Here is a 27,297-nt window from a genome sequence, read left to right as displayed (position 1 = left end):
GGATGGTTTATTTATGATAATTCACAGAATGGCAAACGCGCTTGTAATATACAACAACGGTACTGACTCTAAAAATAGTTTGGAACAGAAACAGAACAGAGATTAAACCTCTTTTAATGTGCATGCTTCCTAGGGCGTCATTATCTGAATCTCGTCTTTATGAAAATACATCCTGTGATATATTTGTGTTTTCTGTTTATCGTGCAAGTGCAGTCGTGCATTAATGAAGTTCCTAGTTCCTATAATAAAGTATATATTATAATGAAGTTATAATAAAGAGAAATAAAAAAGGTCTTTTGTATAATATTTTTAAGTATAAGTTTAGTATTATAAGGAACTATTTCCTATAAAGGCTTTTTGCTATGTATTCACAAAATTATGGATACTAGATTGTTTCTGAAAAGTGCCCTACAAATGTCCATAAGACGTACATTGAATGTACATAAGGTGTACACTGAAAGCTCCAATACAACGTACAATGTACGTTTGTAGCGGACGTTCTATGGACGTCCAATTTTGTGAACCCTGGACATTCGTTGGACGTCCATCGGATGTCCATTGTACCTTAGCGGGACGTCCATTGGACGTTCCAATGTACACAGATGTACGTCCATTGGATGTCCATAAAACGTACTTGTGCTATCTGGGGAATGGCCAATTTTAGTCATACTGTATGTTTTTGATGGTGCTGAAAACGAAATGAAGTGTTTTTTGAATTTTATTTGGAGGAACATTGCCAAATCGCAATTTTTCCCTTAAAATTAAAAAAAATCAAATCACGTTTTTTGCGTTTACCTCGCTACAACTCTGTTCCATTTTAATATTATATTTTTTTCTCAAATTTTTACAGTATATGGTTCTAACATTTCTGAAGTATCTTTTTTAAGCTTTCAATCTTATTCTGGTAAAGGTTATGAATTTTTTAAATGAAAGTTCAAGATTTGTCGATTACAAAGTTTAATCGCCAAAGTTGAGTGACGAAATTTTGAAAGTTAGCTTTTTAATCACGTTTATGTTAAAATATAGAGTACAAAAAAGTTTTCTGGGCAGTTTTAGATCAAAATGTTCTATAGAAAAAAAATTTTGCAACTTTTAATATAGACATTAGAAATCCCCAAAATAACGCTTATTTTTCGAAATACTGACCATGGGTGGTGAATGGCTAGTTTAGTCTTACATTGTTTTTGACGGTCTTTGAAAACAAAAATGAAATTTATTTTGAAATTTGGGTAGTGGAACATTGTCAAAATCGCAATTTTACCATAAAAATAAAATAAAGTAAACCACGTTTTTCTTAAAATTAAAAGTTGCACCATTTTTTTTCTATAACACATCTAATAAAATGTTGGGTTGATGTTGGACACTTGCTTAGGGGTGAAAGTAAAATATTCGATAGTACCGGAAAAATATGTCCACCTTCAGCAAAAAATTGACATGTCTCTGAGTTTTTCAAAAATGTTGTAGTTGCTGATAATGTTTATGTCTCGTTGTCGTCCAATCATCCTGTATAGCGAAGCACACTAAATACGAATCGGCACTCTTTGCGTAATGTGCCGATGTAAATCGGCACACTTATCAATTTAGTAGTTAAACCACTTTAAGCGAGGCAACGCAGCAGTAAAAGGCTACACTTTATAAAATTTTTGCAGGTGGATGTATGCCATTGAAACTTTCTGCATTCTTTTCGTAAGAACCTTAAGAACCTTTGTGAATAAGAATGATGATGACGAAATAAAAATTGCATTATTGAAGAAGAAAAATGCATGTTCCAAAAGCTTTTTGAAGTGATGAAAAATGATAAATTTTTAATTCGGAACTAATTGACCAAAGTGAGTTTAATTTTGTTACCCGGTGGTTTTTGGGCTCGCTGACCACGAATATCATGACTGTGATTTTTTCCGAGGCACCTGGGTCCCAGGGATGGGTCTCATTTGGAGATTTATGAAAATTCGATTCAGTGCAAACTCATTGCACCCATTGCACATTTCACCAGGTGCGTCTCCGGCACATCCGGTAGACAGGACGGATCTCGTCTTCTAGAATATTGTAGTAATCCTCCATTTATAAAATCAGTGCAAACTCATTACTCGGTGGTTTTTGGGATCGCTGAATACGAATATCATGTCATCCAAATTTCCATAAAACTGCTATAGATGAGCTCCTCCTGGGCACTACTGTGTCTCAACCATTATCGATATAATATTCATATTCAGCAGTCTGAAAATACTGCGAGTAACTAGTGTGTACTGATTTTTTATCGAATTTCTACAAAACTCCAGGAGACTAGACCTGTCCTGGTCAACAAGTGCATTGGAGACCATCGCCGTTATGATATTCGTGATCACCGACCCCAAAAATTTTCAACTTTACACTTTAATTTTGTACCTAATTTTCACAAAACTCGAGGAGACGAGGCCCGTCCTGGTCACTAGGTATGTCGAAGACCATCGCCGTCAAGTTATTCGTGATCAGCGTCCCCAAAAATCCTAGAATAATAAGTTTTCACTGATTTTGTATCGAATTTCTGTAATACTTCAGGTGAGGCCCAACCAGGTGCCTAGGATACGTACCATCGCCGTCACGATATTCGTGTAGAGCGAGCCAACACTTTCCCGAGTCGTAACATTGAATTCACTCCCTTCAAATTTATAATCTTTCATCACTTCGAAATGCCTTTGGAAAATGCATTATCCTTGTTCAATAATGCAATTTTCATTTGGTCATCATCATTTTTGTTCACAAAGTTTTCTAAGGACCTTACGAAAAGTATGATTAACTATTTAGATGGAAAATTAGCCACAATTAAATTGAAAAAATAATTTTAATAACGTTTCGAAGCCCAAATCGGGTTTCGTTGTCTTTGGGTTTTTGGGTTTTTTTGGGCTTCGAAACGTTAATAAAATTATTTTTTCAATGTAATTGTGGCTAATTTCCCATCTAAATAGTTAATCATAAAAATGCCACATTGAGATTTATCCAATTTCGAAAATTTGGTAGTTTTATTGATTAATTTCATCTTCTACTTATAAATAATATTGAATCTTTTAACAATTAACCGGTTCTTTTGTGGAATCGTAAACCTAAGGAATTAAAAAAACATAATCAAAAATGGAATAGGTTACAATTTATATTTAATATTAATTTAAAGTTTACACTTTCTAATTATTTTTTATAACAATAAAAATAGTAAATTAAATACAAAAATATTTGATTACATACAGAGTGGGCCAAAGAAAACAGTCCACCTCGATATTTGGCAGTATTTATTAGATTTTAAGGAAATTACGAAATAGGTCAATTTTGATCCAAGAGGGACACATTTTTACGGTACATACATATGTCATTTGTCAACCCCCTCCATTCCATTTCCCCACCCCTTATTTTTAAATAGGGAATAGGGGTCGTATGACAGCTCATTTGAAAGGTTATTCAATTCTCTATTCAGTAATATTAACATTGACATAATTATTTATACAGAGTGTCAAAGAAAAGTTATTTTGAATTAAATTAATTGACACAAAAAGAAGAATTTATGTAATTTATTTAACTCAAAATACATTCTACTGCTGACAGAAAACAGAAAAAAATCTTTAATTGATAAATAAACATTGTTTGTTGCTTAAATTCAATATTCAACCTACCAAGAGGCAGATGGGTGGCAGCTTGAACATTGAAATTAAGCGAAAAGCAATGTTTATTTAACAACAACAGTAGAATGTATTTTGAATTAAATAAATTACATACATTCTTCTTTTTGTGTCAATTAATTTAATTAAAAATTTTTTTCTTGGTTACCCTGTATAAATACTTATATTAATGTTTATAATACTGAATAGAGAATTGAATAACCTTTCAAATGAGATAGCACACGACCCATATACCCTATTTAAAAATAAGAGGGGGGAAGTGGAAGGGAGGGGGTTGACAAATAGCAGATGTATGTACCGTAGAAATGTGTTCCCCTTAGATCAAAAATCGACCTGTTTCGTCATTTCCTTAAAATCTAATAAATACTGGCAAATATCGGGGTGGACTCTTTTCTTTGGCCCACTCTGCATATACATAATAAATGCTGAATTATTCAAAGATCGCCTTATGATTATGCCTTATAATCCAAAACATACTGAGAAAATTGTGAACTGATCTGATTAACAGTTGAATTGGTAGGATGTGTCATATTATACAGCATTTCATTAATGTCATCTACCACTTGGCTAGCTACACTTTTGATAATTCCTTCAATGATTCCTTGAATTAATGGATGTAAAATTGTTGTAACGAATTGAGAAATTAAGTTAAAAATAAAGTCTCCTGGATTGCCGTCTACAGTCACGGATATTTGTCTAAAAAATAAAATAAACATTAAAAATATAAACTCACAGACAAAAATATTGCAAATTTTTGTTTGAGAGTGTTTTTTATTTACTTTAAAACATTTGTGGTTTATATTGCAAGACATTGCCAATTTTTTCTGCGCGCTTCAGTTTGATGTTCCTTTCGAAAAAAAGTAAGTTTGGAAAGTTCTCTTTACTACTTTAACGTGGCAGTGTTTTGCGAGTACGATCAGTTTATAGTATGATACAGTTGATCCAAAAAACGGCACAACCCAGAAATCCAAAGTGAAAGTTACCCTTCAATACCAAATTGTTCTATATGCTCCACATGTTGTTCAGTAAAAAGTCACACATTTTCAGCGTCGGGTTTCTGGGGGAGAAGTCGATTAATTAGGAGTTTTTTATGTTTTTCGTCAATATTTCTAAAACTATGCGGTTTAACGTAAACAATGATCTATACAAAAATGTTCTACATTTAATTCTAAACAAAAAATGTCCTATGCATAATCCTTCCAAAATGAACGGTTCTAAAGTTACGGATGTAGTATATTAAAATTGGTCCAAAAAAGGCCTAACCCCGTCATCCCAAATTAAAGTTTTCCTTCTTCTTCTTGTAGTGCCTATCCGTTTCAGATGTTGGCGACCATCATGGCAATCTGTACTTTGTACACTGCTCCTCCAAAGTTTTCCTCCAACACCAAATTGTTCTGTATGGTCCACATATTGTCCAATAAAAAGTTACACTATTTTGAGCGTCGGGTTTGGGAAGGAGGGGAGGGTAAAAGTCGGTAAATTAGTAGTTTTTTAGATTTTTCGTCAATATTTCTAAACCTGAGAGGTTTAGCTTGAAAAGTATTCTGTACAAAGTTCTACATTATATTTGAAACTAAAAAGATCCTATGCATAATTGTTCTAAAATCAAAGGTTCCGGAGTTACGAAGAGTGTAAAGTGGAGGTTTTCCATATTTTTTACACTGTTTGGACAAATTATAATATTGTTACGAAAGAAACTAATTTTTTTAATAGGATTTTGTATTCTAAATATAATTTGCTCTTTCATTGGCCGGTGGTATGTTACTGATAAGCCCATGAAGGAACGTCAACCTCAGCAAGAGGCTTTTACAGGCATAGGCCATATAAATCTCTGGTACGAAGAAACCTAATCTGAACTTTCTATAGACAATATCGCATAAATATCTTTCCAATCCTAAAATTTTCGTTTCAAATTTAATGTAGAACATTTTTGTATAGAAAATTGTTCACGCTAAACTGCTTAGGTTTAGAAATATTGACGAAAAACGTAAAAAACCACTAATTTTCCGACTTCTCCCATTCACCTCCCTCCAAACCCGACGCTCAAAATGGTGTAATTTTTTACTGAACAATATGTGGACGATATAGAATAATTTGGAGTTGAAGGAAAACTTTTATTTTCGATGACGGGATTAGGCCTTTGTTGGACCAATTATACTATACATTTTTGTATAGAACATCCAAAACCGCATAGTTTTAGAAATATTGGCGAAAAACGTAAAAAACTCTTAATTTACCGACTTCTCCCCCACCTCCCCCCCCCCCAAACCCCACGCTCAAAATGGTGTGATTTATGTAAATTATGACTTTTTATCCCATCTGTTTATAGGCCATCTATAAATTGGATCATAATATCTAGATCTTCACTTATAACCCATTAGAATTTCAGCTCTGAATGTTAATAAGCATTGGAAATATGATTCTATGAAAATAATGCTCTCATTTTTCCTATTGGTTATAGATAGTTCTTTTTTTAATATTGTGTTTTTCACCATCTTTTCAGTAAGCCTACTTACACGCGCGTGACAAAAAATATCAAAGTTATTATAAATGATTATTTATTTATTTATTTATTAACGGGATAAACCCAATACATACAAAACACAATAAAGCAGATTATAAGCTAAAAAGTCAGAACATTTTCAAACTGTTAACCGTCCGTTAATTATTAATAATTAACTAGGTATAATTTTTTGTAAATGTGGTTTGAAAAAATTAAAAAGAAAAAAAATATATTATATAAAAAAGAAAACATAATAAAATAATAATAACAAAAAAAAAGAGAAGAAAACTAACAACAAAAAAGAAGTAAAAAAGTGTTTACCACAAATTAAAATATATATTAAAAAAAACACAGTAAAATAATTAAAAACAAAATAAAAAAAGCAACACAATGTAACATTTGTTATTTATAGAAAAAGACAGCAAATACAAAATAAGTGATTGATGTGATCGTTCATAGGTAGTCTTTCATTTTTCCGACTGTATGTATCTATAAAAATAATATTGCAGTATGTACTTATTTTATGAAATAAGTGAAATAAGAAATTTATGACTATGAATCTTCAATAAATCACAAACAAGTCTAACTAATTGGCTTCGCCAAAGCCATTTTTTAGACAAAAAAAACCTTCCGTTACTCGCGCCAATTTTTTGTGATCAAATACCCGCGCACGGTCCACAACACCGGGTCCGAAATTATGGGTCAGTAAATAAATATTTTTTTTTGCAAAATTGTGTACAATTATATTATTTACTGAATGTCGGATCATATAATTTTGTATATATGCGTTTGTGTCAACATTAATATTACTTATTCCGAATTGCATATCCATACCGCAATTAAAGTGACTGAAACCTATCTATGCGCTCCGTGCGTGACCTTCGTGAGGGTACACGAAACTATGCCAGCGTCCGTAACGGCGAAATGTGACAACTTTGGCGAATAATGATTGAATAATAATTTTTTTCAGTAGATATTTCGCTTATATTATTATTGCCGTTTTGATTTTTATTATTTATTTTTATATTTTTATACTGACTTTCTTTCCTTCAATAGACCCAGCTAATATTAAAATCTGGTAATAATAATTCACACTGCCTAATTGCTTTTGATGTACACTTATGATGGTTCCTGTTTATCTGAACCATCTCAGATAATTGAGGGGTGGTTACCCCCTACCATAAGGGTTGATGAAGTAACAATACTCACTGTAGATTCATTTATTGGTACGTTGAAGTAACTACGGTAAAGAGCTGGTGGTATATTATTTAGTAACTGTGATGTTTACTCGTTGGGATCTCAAATACCAATGACTACTCTTTTCGCCATGAAAGTAGAACTCAAAGTGGATTCCCCTGTTTACTATTTGGTATAAATAAAAGTGAGAGTGTTTAGTAAAAGTGCTGAATCGACTAGATTATAAATAACGAATACTAATTGTTATTTCAAACTGACCTTGTATCGAAAATCGACACATTGATGTGGTAATATAGGTCAATCGTATTTATTATAAACAAACGTATTTGTTTTACCAAAGACATTTAATTATTAAAAGAATTTGTCTTAATAAGATGATTACTGAGATGCAGTGTATCCCAATACATACTTAATTAATATTAACACTGACAACGAAACTATAACGAAAAAGTGAAGAAAAACCCTTAAAATTGATATTTTCTTTAGAGAATTTTCTAATATCTGTTTTTAATTTGACGTTTATTTGACACTCGAACTACTGTCGTTTGATACAAACGACAAAATATATCAAAAATGGCAAATAAAAATTATTACATAAACGTCAAATATGTCATATGTGTATCATATGTTTAACGTCAAAATATGTTCGCCAAAAATTTCAGGCGACTACGCTAGGTGTTGCGTCAATCATGCACGGAGCGAATAAGGCCGGTATGACACACCGTGTGCGAGTAACGGAAGGTTAACAACAAATTTAAAATTTACAATTTTAATATAATTTTTTAAGTTATACTTCCTTAGGCGCGTTTTTGTGTAAATTTATATGTGCGCGAATTCATCAAAATTATTGGTGCCAAGCGCAGATGAAACGTTATAGGTTTGCTCTGATTGGGTATTACAATGACCTGTCAAAAATTGTTCAATATGACGTCTATGGGTAAGCAAATGTTGGGTTATAGTTTTAATTGTTGTGAGGGCAAAGACAAAAGTAAGTTTATAATTGTAGTGACTTTCTAAACAGTTTTTAAAAGCAGCAGTTACTTAATTGTAAATGTTTTACAGTTCAGATCTCCGAATCTAATCGGCTGTCAGATTTGATTAACTGTTAACCAGTGATGGGTTTCTGAAACGCCAATTATTGTAATGATCATAGATCACATAAATCGATGATCTGACATACGATTTGGTATCGATACTGTCACAATCGGCTGTTATCCTTCAAAATTTCGATTATATTTACCTCTAAATCCAAACTTGTATCTTTAGATTCTAAAGTTGCATTCTCTCTTATGTACTGTCACTTTTGTTTGGAGCAATAATTGAACGAGAGCATTTTAAAAATGAGGCTAGATAATTTAAAAAAATAAAATGCATGAAATTTATGTAAGGAAAGTTTGAGAGATAAAACAGTTTATTTTTGATCTATAATATGTTATACTCTTATTTCTATTTTTTACCTATACATATATTTACTTTTTGTATATATTTTTAATTTATTTAACAGCTGTTTCATTGTCTTCAAAGCGAGCTGCTATAATTTGTCACAGGTTTTCCCTATTATTTACATTGCTATAATCATTATATTCTGCTTTTTAGAGCAGACATTTTTTTAGCTCTTTAAGTCTAGCATTGTTGTTATTTTACATTTTTAAAAGAAAAAAATATAAATTATAAAATCAAATATAAAAAATGTCCGAGATATCCATGTTATGCAAGTTAAATAAATATTTTAAATTATTCCTTCCATAAAAAAAGTATTATTTTTATTGAATATGATTTATCTTATTTATAGATCTGTTATTTGACAATTATTTCTGGATATTTGTTAATTACAGTAATTAAAAAACTAAAAAAAATCTTAACAGCCCGTTAATCGACGGATAATCTCAGATTAGCTAACAGTCCATTTTGACCGCCGTTTGACAAGCGAAACTGGATAATCGACCTTTCGGAGACTCAAAACACTAAACTTATGATCGGCTGTTAACTAACGAATAATCGTTTGTCGGGTGATCGACTGTTGTTAAAACTAGTTTGATTAACGTTTCTGACGCATTTAATCTATTGTTAATCGTCGATTACATAATTTTTGAGATGATCATCCTTTCGGAAACCGGGCGTTAATCTATTGTTAATCGTCGATTACATAATTTTTGAGATGATCACCCTTTCGGAAACCGGGCGTTAGTATTGCAATAAACAATTGCATAGCTACCTATTTGCAAAATGTAAAATGTAGTAGGTAATGCTTCGATTTACACAATTTGATATCCAACAAAATATCTAACAATCTTCATCTAATATATTTTTACTCTATATTTTTTTAATACTGTATTAATACTGTATTTTTATATTTTAATTCCACAAAAATCAAAACTAATTTGATTAAATTCAGACAATAAGCGAATATGACCAACGGTCAACAAGTTTAAAACATTCATTCGATGTGTCTGAATGGCTGAGTTTTAACACTGCTTGATTTACAACCTAAGGTCCCTAATATACACGGGTTAGATCCCCAATCCAAATCTTTATTTTTTTTATACGTTTAATGATTGTAAATAAATTTATTATAAAGTTCTAAGCGCTCTAATAACCGTCAAAATAACGCAAAAGATGGGAAACATATTAAGTTGTGAGACAAAAAGAAATTAAACTAGTGGAGGTGGGAGATTTAGCGATAAAAACCTATAAACTTACATTCTATTTATTGTTTCCCACCTTTAGACCTATCAGAGGAGTATGTCATTTAAAACTGTCACTGTCACAGTGGCAGTTGCCAAACTCGTTCGATACGTCTAAAGGTGGAAAACAATAAGTATAATGCAAATTTACATGTTTTTATCGCTAAATCTTTCACCTCCACTAGTTTCATTTCTTTTTATCTCACAACTTAATGTGTTTTCCATTTTTTGGGTTATTCTGCCGGTTATTAGTGCGCTCATAACTATATAAATTTTTTTTCAGAAAATACGTATTTAACTTAAATTTTTGCCAACATATGTTCAGAAATCATTTCTTTGTGGCATTTTTCAATGTGTTTGTGTGTGTTTTATTCTTTTATTTTTTTAATTTTTGGTATTGTTTTAATGAAAATTTTTGAAAAGTAATAAGTATTAAAATTAGTGTAATATTTAAATAAAATATAAATAAGCTATTTAGAGTATATTGATTTCGTTAAAATCATATAATAGAAGTAAAACTCCTTAAGTGCGTACAAAGTACACACACATTCTTTTTTTTAATGTATATTACCTTAAAATTAAAACCTCAACGAATCTATTGCAATCTATGGCATATTCTCGTTCACGCATGATCTTATTAAACTTTGTAAGTAAAAGAAAAATTTAAATCCAATGTAAAATTAGCACTTTATACTTACCCACAATCTTCTACTTTTAATGTGTTAATACTGGCTTTTAAGTTGGGTATATCAAAATCAAAACTAAGATAAAATTTGAACTTTTTAATATCTGCTGTCATCTCTCCTTTCGGGCCCATACCCAGTACATGTATTTCATAGTTATACATAAACTAAAAGATAGAAATAACTCAATAATATTTAATAAAATGCAATTTAGATTATTTACTAGTAGTAGTACACTTAGTAAGTATTGAACTAACCAAATGTCGGGTTACTGTACTTCTCCGTTATAAGAATAATACACTGTACCCAGCAAACAGACCGACGTGTTAATTACGTGAATTTTGGGTACATTTGTCACCAATATACGTAAATTGTTTACGTGAATTTCACGTGAAAATTTGGTTGGAATGTCACATTGAAAATACGTCTTTAAATTACGTGAATAACTCGTCTTCAATAGACGTGTTATTTACCTTAAATAGCAATAAAATCTTTCGGGAAATTCACGTTGCAAATACGTGTTGATTAACGTATCTTTTAGGAAATGTATATATTAGTATTCACGTGAAAGATACGTCCTCGGTTCACGTAAATAATTCGACCTTAATTAACTTATGAATCACGTAATTATTATCCATATGATATAAATAAAACAAGCATATAAAGTATTAACAATGTATTTATTTAGTAGAATTTAGAGACTTTAAAACATTTGTCCTGTACCTATAATTATTATATAAGATAATGAACCAAAAAATACCGACCTAAAGACACATTAAAAAATTTGCCAACACAAAACACAACACAGGTCACTTTTTATTTCGAGGAGGACACTTCGACACTTTCTTGTTTTTTCTAATTGCATCATGGCACTTCAACCCTCGAGCAGTGAGGTAAACGTTAATACGAAAGACATTATACTATAAATAAACCCGTCTAAAATAAAACGAGGGAAATAAAGCTCTTCACGTTTCACTTTTTGTTGTGAGAAATGTGAGAAGCCAGAGAAGCTGATGTTAGAGGTAATGATCATCGATTATTTTTAAATTATAGTTAAAATCAGGCCCGTGCGCAGAATTCGTTTATGGGGGGGGGGGGGGTTGACATATGTGTATCATGTTAGGTTATGAAGTTAATAAAAAATAATAAGAAACTTTTCTTATAAATGAAGACATTTTATTGTGTCTTGGTCTTGACTTGATATTCAGTTATTATATAATAAATTAACTCTGCGAGGTGTAGAAAAAAACTTCTCCAAAACTCTTTGCGGATCGACCTCGACATCGCGATGTATATTGAGCGAAGCTAATCCGTTCAGCCGATCTTCAGACATTGGGTGCATTCAGCAGACACAATCGCTAACTAATCGATTAGTGATTTTCTGCTGAATGCCACATAAATTGTGACATTCAGCATGTAAATCACAAATCGATTACTAATCGATTAGTTAGCGATTGCGTCTGCTGAATGCACCCATTGACTGCGTTCACCAGATGCAAACACATTGGGTGCATTCAGCAGACTCAATCGATGACTAATCGCTTAGTGATTTTCTGCTGAATGCCACATAAATTGTCGATTAGTTATCATTCGATGACTTATCGGTCGCCATTTTAAACATCGGTTTTGAAATATGATTACTTAGCAAATCAAAATAAGATTGACGTATGACGTGTGTCTAACACGTATATTTTAAGTTATGTATCTTAAAAAAACATGAATTGAAGGCAAGGAAGGCTGAAAGGCATATAAATCACACTGATAAATATCTGAACTGCTTTGTTGGATTATTCGTATGTACCTATTAGGTTTACCTATGTCGCAAGAAATTCAAGAATTTGAAACTATGTATGAATTAAATGGGGTTATTTATAAATTACCATTTCATAATAATTCTCATTTCTGTTCTTGGGGTGTCTTTCACGTATTTGCAAATCATTTTGAAAAATGTGACAGTTGTCATAACCTTTTTCGTATGTACATGAAAGTATACCATTCAGAAGAATCGTTAGCGATTACACATCGCTAAGTAATCGATTAGTCATCGCAGTTTTCTGCTGAATGCAGCCATTCACAAATGTTTGCGCTTTGATTCTAAACTTGTTGACAGCGAACTGAACGGATGGTTGTTTAGGTTAAAATTTGACATTTTGCTTGCTTGGTTTGAACGTAACCTAAAATAAATTTTCTCAATAAATACGTTTTTGAATTTATTTTTTTTATTAAAGGAAAAAAGAAAATTTATTTAATAGATAATAACGTAGCAGAATGTCTTCAGTAGCCTTTATTTTATATATAAAACCCTTATCAATATATTTTACAATATTATATACAATTTAAATTCCCGCCATATTTCAACACGTTTGCAAAGTTCAACTTAAATATGTTATGTTTGCAAAAATGGCGACCGCTTTCCAAACATGTTTGACGTTAGCAAGTCGTTCAGAACCATAAAGCGCAAACTGATTGCCAACGTTTGCATCTGGTGAACGCGCCCATTGTTGACCTGAGGTAAGTCTTGAGGCGACGCAATGTTGAAAAGGGGCGTTCATTCGTTGCTGTCGTTACAGGCAGAACTGCCAAAATGCGAAGCATTTGATGTACATTTGGAAACGCATCTCCATTGCACACATCGAGTGCTTCAAGCGAATTTTTAACGTTCTTTCCGGCGATGCGTTGACGCCAAAGTTTGACTTCGTCTACCCAGATGTCACGGGAATCATCCCGCAAAATTGAAGAGTATGGTTCAAACAGTTGAGCGCAGGATTCTTCATTGAAATTCTTCATTTTGTTGGGGAAGAGGCAAGCAAAGTTTGATAAAATTTTGATTTTATAAAACATCGTAGTAGGACAATAATATTGTTAAGAAGTACGTCGAAAATACACATATAACAGATGTTCGGAGGAAGTAAATACATGATAAATATCCAATTTTTGCAAAATCATAAGAAAGTCCGGCTTTAGTAAAATCGTATTTTGTTCATAAAGTTTGAAAATTTCGTAGGTTTGATGTAGATACGTTTTGTTGTTGATACATTCATGAAAAGTTTATACTAGCAACAAATATGCATTATTTTCAGTTTTTTGTACCCCAGTTAGTTTTTTAACAATTAATGAGTGTGACATAAAAATAAAGGGTTTTGCATTGGAGTGAATGTGAAAATTTTGAAAATAATTAATTATTCGTAGTTAATATAAAATTACTGGTTTTGGTGGTTAATATTATTTAAATATGAGTGCCAAGAAAGCTTACACTAAAAGAACTTTCTTCGTACCGGGATTTATATCGAGTTATCGTTCCGTTAAAAAATTCAAAAGGGAACTTAACGAAGTTAATAGACTTTTTTTATAATGATTTGTCTTTATGTTATTTATAACGTTCATGGATTATATTCGTTTGTATGTTATTTCGTTCGGTGTAAATAAAATTTGTGTATTATCTACCTATTATTGGTTTTTATTTTAACATTTTAACCTGAAAATGGTAGTGATAATCGGAGGATCTTGAAAGTTTTTCTATCGAAACAATGCATTTTTTGAGACAAAATATTTCACAAAAATTAACATTAATTTTATAAAAGTCAGACTGTCGGTCTGTAGTTAATTTACATATTATATTTTTATTAACTAAATTTAAACATCAGTTAGCCCACAAACGATGCTTTGCGTTTCCACTCCTTCTTACAGGTCTCCATAATCGATACTATCGATGGTTGCATTCACAATGACACTGATAATAGGAGGTAAAAAAGGCGGGAAAATTCAAAAAAAAACGTGCACAAGATCGAGAAAGTTGAGAATGTCGAAACAAAAATTGACAACAAAATATTTATTATCAAGTCGGTTTGACTTTCGTAGAATAAGGACTATTGCTAGTGGAAAATTATGTGGAAAAATTCTCGATGGGGGGGGGGTTAGAACCCCCAAAACCCCCCCCCCTGCGCACGGGCCTGGTTAAACTATTCTACTTACCTTAAATTAACATTACGAATTTTCTTTTTGTTTTTAAATTTCTTCTACTATTAACTAATTGGTCTTACTAAAAATCTATTTCAATACCAGAATAATATAAAAAAATAATCCTATCGAAACGTATCTATTATTCGATAAATCGATTAATTTAGTTTTCGAACCAACTATGTTAGTCACGTGATGGTATTTAAAGGAGGAGAAAGGTTTGGTAGTACTTCATCACCGCGCGCGATTTGAAAATAAGACTCAACATCATTTTAGCTCCTGGGATATTTTTAAAGAAAAAAATAGCTTCAAATCAAGGTTGGATTGAAATAGTTATGCTAAATGATCTTAAAAGCGAAATCATAAACTTTTTGTTTAAATATTGGTATTATTTACATTACTTTTACGTGAAATACATCTAATTTTTCGACGTCCATAAAATACAATGAGTAAAATTCAAGCGATACGTATTTAACCAACAGCGTTGTAAAATTATTGTTTCCAAAATATTTCTCAAAATTTAACCAAAGGAAGTTATTTCTGTTTCTTGATTATTACGTGAAATAAACGTACCTTTGCGATGTAACCAAAATTCACAAATATTATAAAAAACATGTACTATATTCGTCATTATGATTTTATATTATTCTGATGTCAAACATGTATAAAGAAAGCACAAATATATAGGTGAATGATTTGGCACTGAAATACGTTTTTTTCCCGTCATAAATCACCGAGTTACGTATTCGTTGAAATTTGCCGTAAATTTAACGTAATTATCACTTAATTGGGCTCAAGTCTGTTTGCTGGGTAATATCCTATAAAAAGAGAAACTGCATAAGAAATCCACAAGGAAAATTATTTCCTGTAGTGTACCATTACATTATAACAAAATATTCTATTTATTAAAATCCTTTATTAAAGGTATATATCATTTATTATAGAAAGTCCCTTAAAGGGCTACATCACAAATGCAGAACGTATTCGATCTATTATAGATCATCATCAGTGCTAAATAGGATGTTCACATGCAGGGCCTGATTTAAGGGGTGGCAGGCTAGGCAGCTGCCCGGGCCCCCACATTCCGGGGGCCCCCACAAAGCTCGAAATTTAAAAAAAGCTGCACATTATTCACATAGAATAATTTTTGGCAATCAATCAACTCTGATATTTCGTTACATGGAAGGTTTCTCTCCTGTTGAAAATGTATTTTTGCGAAATCACGATCATAAAGCAGAATATATATTTAATTCTCCAATTTTTCTCTTTCAAGAAGATGATATCGATTTGAAAAATGCATGGGACAATCCTACGACAAGGCGTCAGTTATGAGTGGAAAATATTATGGTGTTCAGGCTGAAATTAGATAATATAATATCTTGGCGTTGTGGATTCCGTGTGCCGCCCACTCTCTAAATTTAGTTGCAAATGCTGCAACAGTGTTGTCCTGCTGCCTGCTGCCATAGCATTCTTTGATTTCATAGAAGCACTATATGAACTTTATGTCCTCTTACTTCCTCTACATATAGATACAACTTTTTAATCGAATATTTAAAAGCTGCGTCTTTAAGCGAGATCAACGCCGACCGTGGCAGAAATATTATTGTTCCTAAAGGAGTAAATAATATGTACTACTAGATGGTCATCTAGAAGTGATGCCGCAGAAGCACGAGTTATACGTTATAATCAGATTAAATAAGCATAATCCAAAATTTCAGAAGACGACGAGGAACAATTTAAGACTCGTAACAATGCGAATGGTTTGTATAATCGAATGTGTTTGTGTACAGGAAACCGGAATATTTGCAATATTTTGGAATGAAATCTTAGAGAGGACAAACAGCACAATACGTATTCTGCAATATCCAAATATTGACCTTAATTTAGGAGTGGCGGCACTTAGATCACTTAACGAATTTATGTTCTTTTAAGGAATATTCGACTGACTCCACTGGATTATGGAACATCTCTAGAGATTGAAATGACAAAATCAGAGAAATTTAGGACTCAACATTTTATCGCTATTATAGATCACTTCATTTCGTCTTTAAGTCAGAGGCTTTCTGCATATGAATCCAGTCATTCCAATTTTGTATTTTTACATCATTTGGAAAATTTAACTCCCAATGAAATTGAAGCTCACTCACTGAAGCTTATCGACTCGTACAACAATGATTTAGTTGAACACCAAGGTGTCGAACTGGTATAATTTGTAGAATTTTTTAATTCAGTTAAAGAGGAGGTTGGCTCATCAATAATAGGTAAGTAAAGAGCTTCAAATGTTCCGGCTGATAAAAGAAAATAATGTGAATGATGCGTTTCCAAACGTTGAGGTGACACTTCGTTTATATTTTTTAGTTGTGATGCTAACAACTGCAGTGAAGAGCATTCTCAAAACTTAGGTTAATTAAAAAACGACTTCGGTGTATGATGAGCCACGAGCATTTGAATCATCTCTCTATAATAATGAGCATTGAACACGATGTTTTAAGATATCTAGACATGTCAGATATAATCAAGGAATTTTCAATTAAAAAATCTCGAAAAGTACCGTGACTGTAACCATGCATCTTAACTATGTTTATTTTTAATACTTTACTGTAACATATTGTATTTTTTATTATTTAAAAATATATTGATAAAAGTAGATCAACATTTTTTAATATTGTTCTGAAGCTATCTGTTTGTGGCATTTATGTAATTTACTATTCTAACTGGGAAATAAGCCACAATTTAACTTGAAAAATGAAATAACTAACGTTTCAGCTTCTACTTCGGACGTCATTATCAAAATACAAAATATTAATTTTATACAAATAAGTACAGTAATATTTTTTGTATTTTGATAACGACGTCCGAAGTGGAAATCGAAATGTCAATAAAATAATTTTATCGTGGCTGAATAAATCAAGCAATCCAAAGCCAATAAGAAAAGAAAAGAAAATAATTTTTCAAGTTAAATTGTGGCTTATTTCCCAGTTAGAATAGTATTTTTTTTTTAATTTCTAAAAGGGAAAACCCTGTAGTTGACTATGTAGGTACCATAGTTATAACAACCATTTTTGAAGATATTCTTCTTTAGCGGCGAATCGATTGAGGGTAAAATTGTACATGAACCACGCGCCTGCGCACACTGACAGTATGTAGTTCTGACAGTATGTAGTTCATTGCTAATCTTTCAAGATAGGTATGTATGTATCTGTAACCGTGCAAATAAGTCATTAAAAGAATATATTAGTGGTTTTTTGGAAATGTATTATTTATTATAATTCTTGTGTTTTTGGATTTGTGTTTCCCTGTAGTAAAATAATAAAATATGTAGGCATAACATTTTTACAGTTTTTTGCCGTGTTGTGTAATTATATCCGAAACTTACGTGTCAATTCAAGTGGCTCGACGGCGTAGTTGGCAGAGCGGTGGGACAGAGAACGGAAGCACACGGAAGGTCGCGGGTTCTAATTCTGGACGATTATACTTTTTTTATTTTTCGTTATTTTAATAAACTGACAGAAAATAGGGACGAATACTTAACTCAATCACCAACAGAGGTTAACATTGAAGGAGAAGATATAACAATACAAGTGACAGAAATTATAAAAGCTATAAAAGAACTGAAAAACGGTAGGTCTCCAGGACCAGGCGATATCCCAGCCGAACTAATAAAATGTGGATCACAAAAATTGTTTGAAACCGTCACTTGGTGCATAAATCAATTTATAAATGGTTCTCCCATACCCGACGAGTGGAAAATTGCTTATATTTCGTCGATCCATAAGAAAGGAGATAAGCTTAAATGTGAAAACTATAGAGGGATATCAGTGACTAGTACATTCAGCCGTTTGTATGGACGAATAATTAGAGACCGCATTGAGAAGGAGTACAAAGACCAAGAGGAAGAAGAACAATCCGGTTTTCGAACAGGAAGAAGCTGTACTGATAATATCTTCTGCCTCAAACAACTAATAGAAAAAAAATTAAGCACAAATCAAGAAGCCCACCTCATGTTTATTGACTTGCAGAAGGCGTACGATACAGTTCCTGTAAACAAACTCTGGAACGTGTTACGACAGACGAATATTAGTGTCACCTTAATAAAAGCCTTAAGAAATTTGTATGAAGGGTCAACATCACAAATAAAAACTGGAAACAGATTATCGCAAAGCTTCCTGGTTAATAAAGGTCTACGTCAGGGGTGTTGTGTATCACCGACCTTATTTAAAATATATGTTGCAAAAGCATTGAAAGAGTGGAAACGAAAATGCAGAGGCATGGGCGTAGACCTTGGAGAGATTTGCTTATATACATTGCAGTTTGCTGATGACCAGGTTGTTATAGCAAACGATAAAGATGATTTAGAGTACATGGCAAGGAAATTACAAGAAGAATATAGAAAGTGGGGACTAGAAATTAATACAGAAAAAACAAAATACCTGCCAATAGGTACCGAACTATCGAACATCACATTAGAAAATAATGAAATCATCATGCCCTGCGACCATTACACATATCTAGGAATCGTTTTTGACACAACGGGGAAAGATGATGAAGAAATAAAGAGAAGAATAACACAATCCAGAAAAACAATAGGTTGTCTAAACAGCGTACTGTGGAATCATGAAATAGGAAAAAGAAGAAAACACAATATCTACGAATCTCTTATTAAAAGCAGTCTATTGTACGGAGCAGAAACTTGGCGGATAACCGAAAACAACAGAAGAAAACTGGAGGCAGTAGAAATGGACGCTTTTAGAAGATCAGTAGGAGTGTCACGCAGAGAGAGAATACGTAATGATGAGATAAGACAGCGAATGGGGGTTGACGGCTCTCTAACAACAGACATAGAAAGAAAACAGCTGATATGGTACGGACACGTCCAGAGGATGGATAACTCAAGACTCCCTAAAATAATTATGCAATGGGTACCACCAAACCGCAGAAAGAGAGGAAGACCCAAGAAATCTTGGAGAGAGGGAGTAACGAAGGCGATGAGCGCAAGAGATCTTAGAGAGGGCCAATGGGATGATAGAGTGTCATGGAAATTAGGCATCGGACAACGTCGCAAGACGTTTTAAAACCGATTGATAGATAGATATTTTAATAAAAAAATTTTGAAAGTGGTAGATAAGAAAGTTAGTTTAATTTTTAAATAAAATACAAATAACCTGTTAAGTATATTTACTTCGTTTAAATTACCTATATAATAGAAGAATATCTTCTTACGTGCGTACAAAGTACACACACATTCTTTTTTTTAATGGCAGGATGTAGGGCCCCACACCAATTCTGCTCAGGGGCCCCCACTGCCTTAAATACGGCTCTGTTCACATGCTAATCCACCAAAATCAAAAATATGAGGGTAAAAATCCTTTAAAATGTTACAAAAATGGGAAAATTTACATTGTTGACTTTAAATAATTGAAATTTTGAAATTATGATAGACTCCCCACGTGGGTTGAACACGTCCTGAGATTCTGCGTCCTCACATAACGGACGCTAGGTAACAATTAGTTACAACTAGTTAGGTAGGAGTTGATACCTACCGTCCATTATGTGAGGACGCAGAACCTCAGGACGAATTCAATCAACGTGGGTGTTAGATGGTGCCTAGTGCTAAATCTGGGATAATTTAAAACATCCACTTTATTTAAAATCAACAATGTAAATTTTCCCTTTGTTATAACATTTTAAAGGGAATATCCTCATGTTTTTAATTTTGATGATGATCTATAATAGATCGAAAACGTTCTACATTTGTAATGTAGCCCTTTAAAACACTTTTATTAATAAATTATATACCTTTTATAAAGGATTTTAATAAATAGAATTTTTTAAGCTGTAATAAGCTTCAACGACTAGCATGCTTAATCATAATAGCGATGTCGGCTATCCCAACCACCTCCATGGAGGTCATACCTTCATCCATTACATATACCTATGGATGGAGAAGGAGGACAAGGTACAGAAGGCGGATAAGATGCCAGGAAGCAGAACAAAATGATACCGGATTCAAAGATTGGGAGATAATTAAAACTTATAGAGCAGCCCACAAAAAGTATCTATGGATGTGAAACATGGCAACTTACTAAATTCCTGGAGCGGCGCCTACAAGTATTGGAAATGGACTTCTGGAGAAGATCAGCTAGAAAATCAAGGCTTGAGAGAATACAAAATGACCAAATCAGAAATATAATGGGAGTCAAATCATCCATCATGGACGAAATTTAAAGAAGACAACTGATCTGGTATAGAAAGAATGGACGACGACAGGCTACCAAAAGTAATTTTAAAATGGACGCCAAGGGAAAGAAGGAAAAGCGGAAGGTCGAAACACTCCTGGCTAGGCGGAATTCAGAGGGCAATATCGGAAAGGAACCTTCACCTTGGCGAATGGAACGACCGACAAAGCTGGAAAATGGGAACCGGAAGGCGAAAAACGCTAAAAAAATTAAAAATCAGTCAGAGTTGGAAATCGTACCAGATGCAATAGTTTCGAAAAGGTGCTTACCGTTCCCTTTCCAGGAAGGGACCAATGGGATTCGAATAAAACTTATCTCATATGGCAGATCAATGCTGGTATACAGACGGATCTAAAACTGATGAAGGAGTTGAAACTGGAGTATACGGAGGGAAACCAAGGCTAAGCCCTAGTGAAAGCACAGACTCTACTAACTTCCAAGCGGAAATTTATGTTATAGAAATGTGCCTGTAGGGATTAATCACGAGGAACTAAATGTACAAATATATAAAAATTATTTCTGATAGCCTGGCGGCACCATTGACTGCATTGACTCAAAGTTATTTTGGAACTGTCTTAAGGATCTTATTCGAATCAGAAAAAGTAACAAAGTAAGTTAACTCTGGGTGCCTGGACATACTGGTATCGAAGGGAACGAGAAAGCGGACCAACTCGTTAGCGGAGGTCCAAAATGACACATTTATAGGCCTAGAACCTGTGGTTGGTATAGCAAGAAGCACAGCTAAAGGAACAATATCGGACTATTGGGTGGAACGTACGAAATGTAACCACTTTTACGAAAAAATGGTTCATAACATTGGAAGACTTTTATAGATAAACCTTCGAAGAAAATATCCAAAGATTTACTTGATATGAATAGGAGGAATCTGCATACTATCGTAGAACTGCTAATGGGTCACTGTCCTTTCAAGAGCACATGAACAAACTCGGACTGATAGAAAGTAGATCAAATAATAGTCGATCAAGTAGATACATATCGAAAGAATTGTAAATTCTGTCAGGCTGATGACGAGATGGCGGAACAAGTTATGTGGAACTACCCAGGACGAGATAGGATAAGGTTTAATACAATTGAGAATTATCAATTAGATCTCTTCTACCTACTCCGTAGAAGTGTCATCCAAAGGCATAATAGATTTTGTTAAGAAGACTGGGCTGAAGGGACAACTTTAACATAGGGACGAGGCACAATAGACCTCTTATGTCGAGTGGAAATGAGGTTACTTTTTATATGTCTTTTATAAATCTTAGTTTCGTTATCATTATGCATTTAGTTAAAAATATAATAAATATTTACTTACGGTAAGATCGAGAAATTCAATTGGAATTACAAGACTTAGAGTCTTTGTAGTATGTTTATACGCAACATAAACGTCGTCATACCTCTCAATGGTAGAAATACCACGAAGCTCACCTTTCGTTAATTTGAAGTTGGCAAGAAGAAACTAAAAAATTATAAGTATTATGTATTTTTCAAGGTCATGAAATAATAGTACCTACATTGTACAACAAGTGCGAAAAAAGACATATTCCTCACCAGCGCAGAAGTTTGTTGGCACGAGCCGAGGCACGAAGCGAGTGCCGCAAATCAAGCGAGGGAGAAATACGTCATTTTGTGTTGTATACTGTATTTTTTCTATGGATGCGGTTTTGTCAAGAGTTCAAACATCAAAATTAAATAGGTAGGTGCTACCTATATTATATTATATGCATAATATGCGTAGGTGTTTATTACTCTTAAAGTTTATATACTTTTGCGAGCTTACAGTTAAAATAAAACTCTCGGTTCGTTTATACGAATTTATTTATACAAATTACAGATCGAATTTATCTTATATACTCCCCTATTTACAAAATTCGTTCCTTATATATTGAATACAAAATACCAGACATTTTCTTCAACGTTCCAGAAAAACGGAACCGCCCATCACTAGTAATCGGTGGCCTTGACTGCCGTGTCGATCATTCGCTAGAAATCGTTTCCTCACTCGTTCGGTGAGTCATTGTTCCAGATGTCTTCTTAGGTGACGGGCTGTAGAGACGAAACCTGTTATTTGCGGTCGGCAATTCGTCACAATACATTATTTAGTTAAAATTCTAATTAACCGTTATTTTTGAATAGTTTTGATAGGTAATTCCTGGTAAGGTTTGCTTCAACACATTTTGTTTGACAACATTAATTGTGCTTGTATTGTGCATGTTTATGTTACCATGGAAACGGCGATCATATATGAAAAACCGTAGGAGAACCCCTAAAAAATATTTCTCACTGCAATGGCCGACTTCTCTCACTGTGTGAGAAATTGTTCGTTTTGAATGTATATAAGTAGAGAGAGAAGTTGTACATTGTATAGCATCCATAGAAAATAATTATTTTTTCGGGACAAAGAACATTACGTAGCACTTTAGTGTCTGAAGGCTTATCTGAGTAGCCGTGTGGAATAAAAATTAGTTTGTTAATGTTCAATGCGTCTCCTAATCTCTTTTCAGTAGTCAAACCTAGTATTTTTTATTTTCTAGATATAGCTGTACTATTGTTGATATTACACTATCTTCTCGCCCAGAGTTTTGGTTTTTGAGGAGTTTATCTTTAGTCCCATTCTGGTACTCGACTCCGGCAGGACATTCACTACTGTCTGTAGATCTTTTCGATGCAGAGAGTGCCACAGTATCGTTTGCATATCTTAGGTTATTGATCACAATTCCGTTGATTTTTGCACCCATTGGGCGTTCTTCCAGAGATTCCTTAATAATATGATCTGCATATACGTTAAAGAGATTAGACCTATTTTTGGCATAAACGGAAATAGGAGGCATCCGTGATGACGTTTTGTTGACCTAGTTGGTGTTGCATTTGTAGTACAAACACACCCAATATGATTCCAGTATATATTGCGAATAATACCTGTGTTTCGTCCATTGAGCCCCATCTCTTATAGAATTTGAATCATTTTGTTGTGCTTTATATGGTAGAATGCCTTCCGGCAGTCAACAAGTTAAACGTAAAGTTTTCTTTTTACACTTCCAAATATCTTTCCGCCAACTGCGTCAACCCCAGAATTGCTTTCCTATTCCTTTTTCTCCAGGAACTTTATTACACTTTTTAGCGCAAACAACTTCTACTATCAATAAAGGGAAATTGTGTTCTTTTTTTCTATTAGTTGTCTGTCATCTGGTCTGTTGTCTATAAATAATTGTAGTTGTGTTTGTGCCGAGGTGGTTCTTTCTCTGTTAAGGCTTAGATCTCTCTTCAATCCTGACACCCGGAGCGAGTGTAGGTGTCGACGTGATGTAGTGTATTGCCGTCTCCAAAGATATCTGTCTCTGGTCATTTCTTTTAACTCATGCATATATCTTTTGCATATTCTCGTAATTTTATCGATCCATTTCGTTAGGATCTTTTTCCTGATCTTCGGCCTTCCATATTTCCCTCTATAATGAATATTTCCATGTTTTCTATATTTGCTTTTATAACATGTCTAAAGTATTTAATTGTTGAAGATGGACTTTACTGGAGAGTCGTGATCTAACTTTTAGCTCTCTTAAAATTGAATTATTTGTTATATGGTCGGTCCAAGTAATTCGTAACATTCGTCTCCAACAGAACATTTCAGTGGCGTGTATCTTTCTTCTTTCCGATTGTCTCATTGTCCAAGATTCACATGCGTAGATCAGTATTGGGAATATTAAGCAGTTTATCAACCTCATTTTTCACGCTCTTGAAATTTGACAGTCCTTCCATATTTTGGTTATTTTTGCTGTGACAACTTTTGCTAGATCACATCTAGATACGTATAATCTCTTTCTGGAATGACCCTGTGTTTGTGACCAATAATCTCCAGATATAAGTATGAGCTCACAACCTCAAACCGGTCAATTGCGGTTATGTGCGGATGATTGTTATGTAGTCTATCCACTATCATAATCTTTGCCTTTGATCTGTTTAATTATTTTAGACCAAATATTTGACTTTCGTATTCGACCAGTCGTATAAGATTAATCAACTCTACTGGACTATTTGCAAGAAGGGCTGTGTCATCTGCGAAACGTAGGTTGTTTATTTTATAGTGGAGTCACTGAAGGTTTTCACCTCCGATTTCGTTGAACCTTCATAGATTTTCATGATAATTGGTGAGTAGTTAGAAGATACTTCAAGGAACAAAGGTGACATGATGCCAACTTGCGCTTTTACCCTGGGGGTGGATGCCCTTCTCGGAGGTGAAATTTTTTTATTAAAAATAATACCAGAAATCCATAGAGGGGCAACTTCTAAGCAAAATTTGTTATATGAAGTTATTAACATAAATCAATACTTTTTGAGTTATTAAATATCAAAGATTTTATTTTTTCTTAAAAAAATGCATGTTTTAAAGCTGTTTTTCACGTATTACTCGAAAACTATAAGCTTTTTTAAAAAAGCTATTATTACCAAAATTAAAGATAATAAAAAACTTAATACGCTCCTCACTTGAAGAACTAAACTAATGTTATTTTAAAGTGAGTTATGGGTAATTGAATATATATTTTTTTCGACGAGTACTCAAATCTAAGTATTCAAGCTTACATAACGGGAAAACGATGCATTTTATAGAATATACTTGTTAAACACTTGTCAAAGTACTTTGGAATACCTATCAAATGAGCTCCAGTAGAAGTTAATAGCATCAAAATTAAGCAAGTTATGATGAAAATAAGATGACCCTTTCGATTTTTTTAGGAAAAAGTGAAAAATAAAACATACGCAATTTCCACAAAAATTAAAATTTGTAGTAATCCTCACAAGAATTTCTTTAGGTTAACACAGTTAATGATTTCAACAATTTTTACCGGTTTAGAATGCATATTTTTGAAAAAAAGATATGATTTAAAAAAATCACAATTTTTTAAATTATCTTACTTTTCATTTTCTTTTGATAGTTACTCCAAAAATACTCAATATACCTACGTAAAAAATTATATATAACTAAATTTTAGTTTTTTCCGACCGAGATAGAAACGTTTAAAATTTTAATTTTGCTGCTAGAACCATGTAACTGTGGCCATTTAACCTTTTATTTTTAAAAAAGTAAGAGGTTTAAAGACTAATTTTGACGTTTTTTAATAGCTCTTGAAATCAACTTTTAAGTAGTTCTTTGGTGAACCTGATATCTTAAAAATTAACGGAATTATTTACAAAAAAACCATAACATTTTTTGGAAAATTTTTAAAAGATACATTTTAAAACATTTTGGTGCATAAATTTTAGTGCTATCAACTTGTTCGAGGGCTTATTTGATAGATATTCCTATGAACTTTGACAAATGTTTTATAAGTTTATGTTATAAAATGCATCATTTTCCCGGTATTTAAGCTTGAATACTTAGATTTGGATACTCGACGAAAGAAATATACATTCAATTACCTATATAGGTCTGGATCCCGCGTATGAAAAAAAAGTTGATTAATAGCAAGCTGAAAATTTGTTAATAGCTTAAGTGTGTCTAGTCGGATAAACTTTGATATATGGGAACACTGGAACAGGGGCAGTTTTAATTGTGGAACAGGTTAAAAATTTGGAACAGTCTCACCACGAAAACGGCACATTTATTTTGTCCGACAGAGCAGACTTAAACTCTCCGAACAGAGATTAAACTCTCATGCAAAAATCAGACGGCTATTTATCACCTGTCATAATTCCTGTCATTTGACATATTCTACATGTTCCACTCATTAAAACGCCCATTTGGTGATAAATAGCAGTCTGATTTTTGCATGAGAGTTTAATCTCTGTTCGGAGAGTTTAAGTCTGTTCTGTCGGACAAAATAAATGTGCCGTTTTCGTAGTGTGGCCGTTCCAAATTTTTAACCTGTTCCACAATTAAAACTGCCCCTGTTCCAGTGTTCCCATATATCAAAGTTTGTTCGACTAGACACCCTTAAGCTATTAACAAATTTTCAGCTTGCTATTAATCAACTTTTTTTTCATAAGCGGGATCCAGACCTAATAACTCCCTCTTAGTTAATATTGAAAGGTTTTTCTAGTAAGGAGTTTATTTGATTCTTTATTAGCCTCAATTTTGATCATAACTTTTTTGTAAAAACTTATAGTTTTTGAGTTATTTATGAAAAATCGGTTAAAAACATGCATTTTTCTCACGAAAAATTAAAATCTTTGATGTTTAATAACTCAAAAAGTTTTGATTTATTTTAATAACTTTATGTAACAAATTTTGCTTATAATTTGTCCCTCTATCGAATTGTGGGGTTATTTTTAATAAAATAATTTTCACCACCGAGGCGGGGTGGCATCCACCCTCAGGGTAAAAGCGCAAGTTGGCACCATGTCACCTTTGTTCCTTGAGACATCCTCTAACCACTCACCAATTTTAAT

General features: G+C 33.0%; 1 protein-coding gene across 1 annotated transcript in view; it reads right to left on the bottom strand.

Moving 5' to 3' along the window:
• Nucleotides 1–3,109: 3,109 nt before the first annotated feature.
• The window catches only part of LOC114333556 (uncharacterized), a 52,164-nt gene continuing 27,976 nt past the window's right edge, over nucleotides 3,110–27,297 (bottom strand). Inside the window, exons 3-5 of the mRNA XM_028283444.2 lie at nucleotides 22,229–22,372; nucleotides 10,730–10,881; nucleotides 3,110–4,343 (exon numbers count right to left, since the gene is read on the bottom strand). Coding sequence (XP_028139245.1) covers nucleotides 4,100–4,343; nucleotides 10,730–10,881; nucleotides 22,229–22,372 — 540 coding nt within the window. The 3' untranslated portion in view covers nucleotides 3,110–4,099. The remainder of the gene's footprint in view (nucleotides 4,344–10,729; nucleotides 10,882–22,228; nucleotides 22,373–27,297) is intronic.

This window comes from Diabrotica virgifera, chromosome 2 (genome assembly GCF_917563875.1).
Source record: "Diabrotica virgifera virgifera chromosome 2, PGI_DIABVI_V3a".
Taxonomy (NCBI): domain Eukaryota; kingdom Metazoa; phylum Arthropoda; class Insecta; order Coleoptera; family Chrysomelidae; genus Diabrotica; species Diabrotica virgifera.
The sequence above is the reverse complement of the archived record's forward strand: the minus strand, read 5'-3'. Positions and strand labels throughout refer to the sequence as shown.